Source organism: Cuculus canorus, chromosome 29, assembly GCF_017976375.1.
Source record: "Cuculus canorus isolate bCucCan1 chromosome 29, bCucCan1.pri, whole genome shotgun sequence".
Classification (NCBI taxonomy): domain Eukaryota; kingdom Metazoa; phylum Chordata; class Aves; order Cuculiformes; family Cuculidae; genus Cuculus; species Cuculus canorus.
The window spans coordinates 1,990,073-2,000,795 of NC_071429.1; the positions used below are offsets into that span (position 1 = coordinate 1,990,073).

The 10,723-nt window shown below is 68.9% G+C and overlaps 1 protein-coding gene across 1 annotated transcript; it reads right to left on the bottom strand.

The window, feature by feature from the left end:
• Positions 1–420: 420 nt before the first annotated feature.
• Positions 421–6,828, bottom strand: AMHR2 (anti-Mullerian hormone receptor type 2). The gene is made up of 8 exons (XM_054051329.1): positions 6,704–6,828; positions 6,223–6,332; positions 5,120–5,344; positions 3,053–3,167; positions 2,772–2,932; positions 1,968–2,115; positions 1,744–1,880; positions 421–675 (listed from the first exon to the last, which is right to left on the bottom strand). Exons 1-8 carry the CDS (start codon positions 6,783–6,785, stop codon positions 421–423), a joined length of 1,233 nt encoding a protein of 410 aa, XP_053907304.1. The 5' UTR covers positions 6,786–6,828.
• Between the last annotated feature and the right edge of the window lie 3,895 nt (positions 6,829–10,723).

Genomic DNA, 10,723 nt, shown 5'->3' on the forward strand with positions numbered 1-10,723 from the left:
CCCGCGGACGAGGGGGCTCCGTCCCCACCTGCCGCCTGTGCTCCGGCTTGGCCCCGCCCGTCGGGAAGGGGGCGTGGTCTGAACAGTGGCACCTCCCATTTGGGGGCGGGGCCTGGCGCGCGGGGCCCAGGCCGAGGGTGGGGCGTGGGGGGAAGCCGCTGGGTCCCTGTGCCCGCCGGCCCGGGTCTCAGTTTCCCTCTGCGACGCCGCTCGGGCAGCTGCGGGGCGGGCTGGGAGAGGGCGGGGGGGGCCGGTGGGCACGGGAGGGGGGGGCGGAGGCGGAGGAGGAGGAGGGACAGCGAGGGGGGGAGCAGAGGGCAGGGGGTTCCTGGTGGGAGAGGGGCGCATCAAGGTTTGGGGGGGTCCCGGTGGTCGAGGGGTGTGGAAAATGTTGGGGGGGTCCAAGTGGTCAGGGGGATCCTAGAGGGGGGGGGCACCAGGGGGTGGGGGGGTCCTGGCGTTCGGAGGGGTCCCGGTGGTCGGGGGGGGGCTGGTAGCAGGGAGGGGGGTCCAGGGGACCCGGGGGGGGGTCCCGGTGGTCGGGGGGGTCCCGGTGGTCGGGGGGGGCCCCGCTGCCAGGCGCTGCAGCCGCTGGAGCGCCCGCTCGGCCGAGAGCCGCGCTTCGGGGTCGGGGTCCCAGCAATCCTCGAGCAGCTCGGGCAGAGCCCCCCCGGGCTGGGGGGACACAGAAACAGCACCCCCGGCGCTCAGCGGGGAGCCCCCAGGCTGGGACCCCCCCCAAAGTACCCCCAACCCCCCCGGGCACCCGGACAGGGACCCCCAAGACACCCCTGGGCACCCCCAAACAGCCTCGGGCATCCAGGAAAAGACCCTTCCCTTGGGCATGGGCATCCCTGGGCACCCCCAAACACCCCAAAACACCCCTGGATGCCCAAGCACGGACCTCTCCCTTGGGCATGGACACCCGAGGGCATCCCTGGATCCAACTGGGTACCCAGACAGGGACCCCCAGGAGACCTCTGGGCACCCCCAAACAGCCTCAGGGATCCACGCAGGGACCCCTCCCTTGGGCATGGGCATCCCTGGGCACCCCCAAATACCCGCGATGCTCAGGAAGAGACCCCTCCCTTGGGCATGGGCACCCCCAAACACCCCTGGGCACCCTGAAACACCCCTGGGCACCCAAGCAGTGTCCCCTTCCTTGGGCATGGACATCCCCAGGGCACCCCAAACACCCCTGGGCACCCCCAAACACCCCTGTGCACCCAAGCAGTGTCTCCTTCCTTGGGCATGGGCACCCCTGGGCACCCCCAAACACCCCTGGGCACCCAAGCAGTGTCCCCTTCCTTGGGCATGGACATCCCTGGGCACCCAAGCAGTGTCCCCTTCCTTAGGCATGGGCACTCCTGGGCACCCCCAAACACCCCTGTGCACCCAAGCAGTGTCCCCTTCCTTGGGCATGGACATCCCCAGGGCACCCCAAACACCCCTGGGCACCCCCAAACACCCCTGTGCACCCAAGCAGTGTCTCCTTCCTTGGGCATGGGCACCCCCAAACACCCCTGTGCACCCCCAAACACCCCTGTGCACCCAAACAGTGTCCCCTTCCTTGGACATGGGCACCCCTGGGCACCCCCAAACACCCCTGGATACCCAAGCAGTGTCCCCTTCCTTGGGCATGGGCACCCCTGGGCACCCCCAAACACCCCTGTGCACCCAAGCAGTGTCCCCTTCCTTGGGCATGGACATCCCCAGGGCACCCCAAAACCCCCCACTGCTGACCTGGGGGGCGCGGTGCCAGGCAGGGGGGATGAGTGGGCGCCTCCGTTCTTCGACAGCCAAGCACCGGAGCTGAGCGCCCGTGGGGCTGGCACCCAGCTCCGCTTCATATGCCAGCCGGAACGCAGGCACGGGGGCTCCTGGGGACCAGGATGTGGGTCAGTGGGGATTTGGGGCTGGGGAGGAAAGTGTCCTTGGGGAGGAGGAGGGCACCCGTGGGTGCTCACCAGGGCTGAGGGCTTGGCAGCGCGAGAGGATCTCCCAGAGGAGCAGCGCCAGGGCGTAGACGTCCGCCTGCCGCAGCGCCCGGCCCCACGCCCGCAGGTCCAGGCTCTCATCCAGGATCTCGGGTGCCAGGTACCGCTGGGTGCCCGCCTGCGCCCACCGCACCGCTCGCACGGCACCCACGGCTGGGTGGGAATCTGCTGCCAGCAGCACGAGGGCACCCACCCCCGTCCCACCCCTCGCCCCATCTTCATCATCCCGTCTTTGTCCCCGTCTCCATCCCGTTCTCATAATGTTTTGTCCCTCTCTCCATCATCCCATCCTTGTCCCCGTCACCATCATGATCCCATCCCATTCTTGTTGTTCTCCCCATCCCCATCCCATCCTATCCATTCCCATCTCCATCCCATCCCATCCAATCCTATCTCCACCATCTCTGTCCCATCCCATCTCTGTCCCATTTCCATCCCCTCTCCACCTCCAACCCCTCTCCATCCCATCTCCATCCCATCCCATCTCCATCTCCATCCTGTCTCCACCTCTAAATCCCCATCCCATCTCCATCCCCATCTCCATCCGCATCCCCATCTCCATCTCTATCTCCATCTCCATCTCCACCTCTATCTCCATCCCATCACATCACATCACATCTCCACCATCTCTGTCCCATCTCCATCCCCTCTACACCTCCAACCCCTCTCTATCCCATCCCCATCTCCATCCCCATCCCCATCCCCATCCCATCTCCATCTCCATCCCCATCCCCATCTCCATCTCCATCCCATCCCATCCCATCCCATCGTCACCTTGCGTATGGGGATGACCTGGCGGGCGCTGGTGCCGGCCTGGGCACGTGGTGGCAACGCCAACGCCAGCCCGAAGTCGCCGATGGCGCAGGTCCCGTCCTCGCGCACCAGCACGTTCTGGCTGCTCAGGTCCCGGTGCACCACGCTGGGCTTATAGAGACCTTGAGGGGGACCACACACCCGGCGGGCAGAGACAGGAAAGGGGTGAGAGAAGGAGGTGACGGGCTGAGGCCACCCCTGCAGAGACCTGGCCAGCTCGGCGCACGAGTGGCCGCGCTCACCGTCGCGCCACAGCTCCTGGTGCAGGAAGGCGAGGCCGCGGGCGAGCGAGAGGGCGAGGCGCACGCTGCCGGCCCACGTGCCCACGTGCTGGCCCAGGAAGTGGCGCAGGGAGCCCTGGGGACACGGGGACACGCGTGGGGACACACGTGGGGACACGGAGAAGCGCCCCCCCAAAAAAAAACCCGTAAAGTCAGTTGTGTCCCCATCAGCATTTGCCACGGGCACCGCGGGTCCCGCTTGTGATCACGGCCGGAGGGGCACCGGCAGCAGCGCCGGCACACGCGTGTGAGCACCCACAGGGATGTGCCAGCGTGCACCAGCGCTCCCGGCGCCCACCTGGGCACCCCGATACCCACGCACGCCAGTCAGCACCCCTAGTGCCCCGTGCACACCCGCCTGTGCCCCCCAGCACCCCGTGCACCCCCACGAGCACCCCAGCACCCAATGCACACCCGCCTGTGCCCCCCAGCACCCCGTGCACCCCCACGAGCATCCCAGCACCCAATGCACACCCACCTGTGCCCCCCAGCACCCCCTGCACCCCCACGAGCATCCCAGCACCCAATGCACACCCACCTGTGCCCCCCAGCACCCTGTGCACCCCCACGAGCACCGCAGCACCCAATGCACACCCACCTGTGCCCCCCAGCAGCCCGTGCACCCCCACGAGCATCCCAGCACCCAATGCACACCCACCTGTGCCCCCCAGCACCCCCTGCACCCCCACGAGCACCCCAGCACCCAATGCACACCCACCTGTGCCCCCCAGCACCCCGTGCACCCCCACGAGCATCCCAGCACCCAATGCACACCCACCTGTGCCCCCCAGCACCCCCTGCACCCCCACGAGCACCCCAGCACCCAATGCACACCCACCTGTGCCCCCCAGCAGCCCGTGCACCCCCACGAGCACCCCAGCACCCAATGCACACCCGCCTGTGCCCCCCAGCACCCTGTGCACCCCCACGAGCACCCCAGCACCCAATGCACACCCCCCTGTGCCCCCCAGCACCCAATGCACCCCCACGAGCACCCCAGCACCCAATGCACACCCGCCTGTGCCCCCCAGCACCCCGTGCACCCCCACGAGCACCCCAGCACCCAATGCACACCCCCCTGTGCCCCCCAGCACCCAATGCACCCCCACGAGCACCCCAAGTATGCCTGTGCACTCCCTGTGCACCCCACGTGCACCCTGAGCCCCCCAAGCACCCCCTGAGCATCCCTTGAGCCTCCCAAGCCCCCCCCGGCTCCTCATGCCCACCCATGAGCACCCTGAGCCCCCCATGAGCCCCCCAATCATACCAAGCACCCCCTGAGCACCCCACGCTCCCCATGCCTACCCATGAGCATCCCATGCACCCCACGAGCACCTTGAGCCCCCCTAAACCTCCCAAGCCCATGCACCCCATGCCCACTCATGAGCATCTCACGCACCCCACTAGCACCTTGAGCACCCCGAACCTCCCATGCCCCCCCATGACCACCCATGAGCACCCTGAGCCCCTCTGAGCCTCCCAAGCCCCCCATACACCCCATGCCCACCCATGTGCACCCTGAGCCCCCCAAACCCCCCATGCACCCCATGCCCACCCATGTGCACCCTGAGCCCCCCATGCACCCCATACACCCCATGCCCACCCATGAGCACCCTGAGCCCCCCATGCACCCCATACACCCCATGCCCACCCATGAGCACCCTGAGCCCCCCATGCACCCCGTGCCCACCCATGTGCACCCTGAGCCCCCCATGCACCCCATACACCCCATGCCCACCCATGAGCACCCTGAGCCCCCCATGCACCCCATACACCCCATGCCCACCCATGTGCACCCTGAGCCCCCCATACACCCCATGCCCACCCATGTGCACCCTGAGCCCCCCAAACCCCCCATGCACCCCATGCCCACCCATGTGCACCCTGAGCCCCCCATGCACCCCATGCCCACTCATGAGCACCCTGAGCCCCCCATGCCCCCCATATACCCCATGCCCACCCATGAGCACCCTGAGCCCCCCATACACCCCATGCCCACCCATGAGCCCCCCGAGCCCCCCAACTCACGGCGGGGTAGAGCTGGAGGACGAGGAGCCCCCCGCGGGCGCGGGGCCCAGCACCCTGGGTGCCCAGCAGCCGCGCCACGTTCTCGTGCTCCATCAGGGGCAGTTGCAGCACCGCTCGCTCGGCCGCGCAGCGTCCGGCCGCCCCCGCCACGAAGGCCTTGATGGCCACGGGCCGCTGGTGCAGGGTGCCCCGCCACACCGCCGAGAAGCGCCCCGCCTGCAGCACCTGCAGCACCCAAGGGTGCCCGGGGGGGAACCTTTGGGTGATGGGAGCTCAGCATGGGGGCAGCCGGCCCGGCTACCATGGGCCCAGGCCACGGTGATGGGCACCCATGGGTACCCCCATGCCAGGGATCCATATCCCCAGGCACCCATGGGTGCCCCAATGCCAGGGATCCCCATCCCCAGGCACCCATGGGTGCCCCCACACCCAGGGATCCCCATCCCCAGGCACCCATGGGTGCCCCAATGCCAGGGATCCCCATCCCCAGGCACCCATGGGTACCCCAAGCCAGGGATCCTCACCCCTAAGCACCCATGGGTGCCCCCACACCCAGGGATCCCCATCCCCAGGCACCCATGGGCGCCCCAATGCCAGGGATCCTCACCCCTAAGCACCCATGGGTGCCCCCACACCCCGGATCCCCATCCCCAGGCACCCATGGGCGCCCCAATGCCAGGGATCCCCATCCCCAGGCACCCATGGGTGCCCCCACACCCAGGGATCCCCATCCCCAGGCACCCATGGGTGCCCCCAAGCCAGGGATCCTCACCCCTAAGCACCCATGGGTGCCCCCACACCCAGGGATCCCCATCCCCAGGCACCCATGGGCGCCCCAATGCCAGGGATCCTCACCCCTAAGCACCCATGGGTGCCCCCACACCCCGGATCCCCATCCCCAGGCACCCATGGGCGCCCCAATGCCAGGGATCCCCATCCCCAGGCACCCATGGGTGCCCCCACACCCAGGGATCCCCATCCCCAGGCACCCATGGGTGCCCCCAAGCCAGGGATCCTCACCCCTAAGCACCCATGGGTGCCCCCACACCCCGCATCCCCATCCCCAGGCACCCCCGGTGCCCCTCACCCATGGGTGCCCTCACCTGCAGGAAGCGCAGCGCGGGCAGCTCTGGACTGGGGGGCTCTGGGGGGACTCTGATCCCCCGACCCCCTCGGGGGGGGCGCCCCGTGTGCCCCCTCACCCGCCGCAGCCCTGGGACGGGGACACGGGGACACTGAGGACCCCCTACCAGGGGACCCCCACAACCAAAGCCACCAGGGAGGTGGCATTTGGGGACCCCCTGCACCCCAGGACCCCCAAACCCAGGGACACCAGGGAGGTGGCATTTGGGGACCCCCCTGCACCCCAGGAGCCCCAAACCCAGGGACACCAGGGAGGTGGCATTTGGGGACCCCCCTGCACCCCAGGAGCCCCAAACCCAGAGACACCAGGGAGGTGGCATTTGGGGACCCCCCCTGCACCCCAGGACCCCTCACCCCCAGGGCCACCCAGGAGGTGGCATTTGGGGACCCCCACCCCCCGTGGCAGGGCTGGCCTGTGTCCCCCCCCCGTGTCCCCCATACCGAGCAGGACGAGGCAGGTGAGGAGGAGGAGGGGTGCGGCGCCCCACAGCCACAGGGTGCCCCCCCCCGGCCCTGGGGACATGGCGGGGGGGGGGGGTTGACACAGGGAACCCCTCTTGGGAGACCCCATGGCTTCCCCAGACCATGGGGGGTCCCGGAGTCCCCCCCCCAGCGGTCCCCACCTTCTCTATGGGTCCCCCCACCCCCATGAGTCCCCCATTGAGTCCCCCCATGGGTCCCCCCTGTAGGTCCCTCCCATGGGGGTGTCCCCCCCCCCATGGGTCCCCAGACCCCCCTGTAGGTCCCCCATGGATGTACCCCCCCCCCCCCGGTCTCCAGATCCCCCCATGTGTCCCCAGACCTTAAGTTGGGAGGTTCCAGCACCCCCCTATGGGTGTCCCCCCCCAACTTTAGGTCCCCACCCCCCCAAGGCCATAGAATGAGGGGGGTCCCATCACTCACCCCATGGGTCCTCATCCCCCCATGTGTCCCCCCCCAACTCCCTCCAGACCTTAGGATGGGGGTCCCCCCCCACTATGGGTGCCCCCCCTGCCCCATTCCCCCCTTTCTAGGTCCCCAACCCCCCCCCCCCCATGGGTGACCCCCCCCATGGGTCCCTGGACCTTAATGGGGGGGTGTGGGGGTGTCCCAGTCCCCCCTCCGCCTCTCCCCCTCCCCCTTCATGTCCCCCCCATACCGGGGTGGTGTCTGCCCCCCCCCAACCCCGGGGGGTTGTCGGGGGGGGTCCCTGTGCCGGGGTGGGTTCCGGGGGGGGTCCGGTTGCAGAGGTACCCCCGACAAAGGCAGACAAAGACAGAGGCCTCGGGGGGGCCCGCGGGACTTGGGGTGCACGATGGGGAGGGGCAGGCGGCCCCCCCGCCCCCCCAGCAGCCTGGGGGGCACTGGGTGTCACTGGAAGGGACCCCCCCCCAATAAACCCCACCCCGGGCCCCCCCCCCCCCCCGCCTGGGATTCCCCCCCTCAAAAACCCCCCCGGATCCCCCATCAAAGAATTCTCCCTTCCCAAAGAACCCCCCCCAAAAGAACCCCCTTCCATTCCCCCCAAAAAACCTACCCGGGACCCCCCCTCACAGAACACACCCCCCCCCCCGGCTTCTCCCCCCCCACATTAACCCCCCCGACCTCCCCCCAAAGTCCCCCCTCTGCCTGAGACACCCCCCAAACAACCCCCCCCCCCCTCAAAGAATCCCCCAGACCTCCCCTCCCAAGCACCCCCCCCCCAGGCCCCCCGGAAAAGAACCCCCCCCTCCTTGCCCCCCACCCCAGAACCTCTTCAAGACCCCCCCTCGAACCCACCCTGCCTGCCCCCCACCTCAAGGACACCCCCCCACCCCCCGGGACCCCCCCATTGAGAACTCCCCCCCCCCGCAGCTGCTCTTCAAGGCCAAGGTCAAGGAGCAGCTGGGGGGGTGTGGGGGGAGGATGGGGCCCCCCCCAAGGGCAGGATGAGACCCCAGACCATTCAAGGCCCCCCCTTCAGCTCAGACCCCCCCCTATATCTCAGGACACCCCCCCAGTCTCAGGGTCCCCCCATCTCAGACTGCCCTCTCCCCTATCTCAGCTCCCCCCCCCCACTTTCCTCAGGACCCCCCCCCCCATCTCAGGACCCCCCCCATCTGAGGATGCCCCCCCATTTCAGACCATTCTTCCCCATCTCAGGACCCCCACCCCCACCTCAGGACCCCCCCACCTCCAGCCCAGCTTCAGCCCCCCCATCTCAGGCACCCCCTCCGAGCTCAGCCCCCTCTGCCCCAGCTCAGCCCCCCCCGCCCAGGACCCCCCCCTTCCTCAGGACCCCCCACCCCGTCTCAGGACACCCCCTATCTCAGGATCCCCCCCCCCATTTCAGCCCCCTCTTCCTCAGCCCTCTCCCCCCCAGCTCAGACCCCCATCTCAGCCCCCCCAATCTCAGCCCCCTCTCCCCCATCTCAGCCCCCTCATCCCCATCTCAGCCCCCCCCAATCTCAGCCCCCTCTCCCCCATCTCAGCCCCCCCCAGTCTCAGCCCCCTCTCCCCCATCTCAGCCCTCTCCCCCCCAGCTCAGACCCCCATCTCAGCCCCCCCCAATCTCAGCCCCCTCTCCCCCATCTCAGCCCCCCCCAGTCTCAGCCCCCTCTCCCCCAGCTCAGCCCCCCCCCCCCCAGCCCAGGACCCCCCCCTTCCTCAGGACCCCCCACCCCGTCTCAGGACACCCCCTATCTCAGGATCCCCCCCCATCTCAGCCCCCTCTCCCCCATCTCAGCCCCCCCCAATCTCAGCCCCCTCTCCACCATCTCAGCCCCCTCTCCCCCAGCTCAGCCCCCCCCCCCCAGCCCAGGACCCCCCCCTTCCTCAGGACCCCCCACCCCGTCTCAGGACACCCCCTATCTCAGGATCCGCCCCCCATCTCAGCCCCCTCTCCCCCATCTCAGCACCCCCCAATCTCAGCCCCCTCTCCCCCATCTCAGCCCCCTCTCCCCCATCTCAGCCCCCCCCAATCTCAGCCCCCTCTCACCCATCTCAGCCCCCCCCCCAATCTCAGCCCCCTCTCCCCCAGCTCAGACCCCCCCCAATCTCAGCACCCTCTCCCCCAGCAGAGCCCCCCCCCAACATGCTCAGGACCTCCCCACACCACCTCGCCCCCCCCCCCCCGGCCCCCCCCTCACCCTGCACCAGCGTGTGGCTGCGGTTCCAGATGCCGATGCAGCAGCGTCCGGGGGGGCAGCGAACAGTGCCGGCTGTGCCCCCCCCCGCGCCCCCCAAGTCCCCCCGCACGCTGGGGTCTTTGTAGGAGACACAGCTCAGGTCGTGGGGGTCTGGGGGAAGGGGGTGGGGAAGCAGCCGTGAGGGCTCCCAGACCCCCCCAGGGGCTCCCAGACCTTAAAGTGGGGGGGTCCCAGCACCTCATGGGTCCTCAGAGCCCCCCCAAGAGTGCCTGGAGGTTAAAATGGGGGGTCCCAACATCCCATGGGTCCCCAGAGCCCCCCTGTAGGTCCCCAGATCTTAAAGTGGGGGGGGTCCAGTGCCCTATGGGTCCCCAGGGCCCCCCCTCATGGATCCCCCCCCCAATCCTGTCCCTCCAGCACCCCATAGCCCCCCCCCGGGTCCCCAGCTCCTACTATGGGTCCCCAGTTCCCCCTTATGGGTCCCTACACCTTAAATTGGGGGGTGGGCAGCAGCCCCCCCCATGGGTCCTCACCCCCTTTTCCCCTCCCTTAAAGTGGGGGGGTCCCAATACCCACCCCTAGGGTCCCCAGGGCCTCCCCATGGGTCCTCAGCCCCCCTCTCCATGGGTCCCAGCACCCACCCCATGGGTCCCCAACCCCCCCATGGGTCCCCAAAACCCCCTGAGTCCCCAGACCCCCGCCCATGACCCCCCCGGGTCCCCCTAAGGCTGGGGGGGGCCCAGCCCCACCTGGGAGCCCCATGGGAGCCTCCAGCCGGGCAGCAGCGCAGGATGCGTGCGGGGGCGCTGCCCGGAGGTTTGGGGGGGGAGAAGGAGGAGGAAGGCACTGCCCCCGCAGCAGGGAGGAGAGAGGGACGGGTGCCCCCCCCCCCCAGCACCCAACCGCCCCCGGCACGGTCGCAGCCCCCACATCGCACTGCCTGCCTCGGTTCCCCCCTCCCCTCGCAGCCCCCACCTTGTCCTGTGCCTCAGTTTCCCCACCTAGGACTGACCTCCCCCCCGTACCCCCAAATTCCCCCCCCGCACCATTCAAATCTCACCCCCTGCCTCAGTTTCCCCCCTCCCCTCACATCACCCACCTTGTCCCGTGCCTCAGTTTCCCCTCTGGCCCTCAGTTTCCCCCCCCCCAACCCTCCGTGTCCCCCCCGAATCGAAGCCCCCCGCACGTTTCCAGCCAACGCCAGCGACTCGTGTTTATTACAAAAACCAGAAATCGTCATTCCCCGTTTTACAAAGGAGCCCCCAAAAAACCCCTAAACATCATCATCTAAGTCCTTTTGTACAAAAAAATAGCACTTTTTGGAGGGGGGGGGGCACAAAAAAAAACCCCCTAA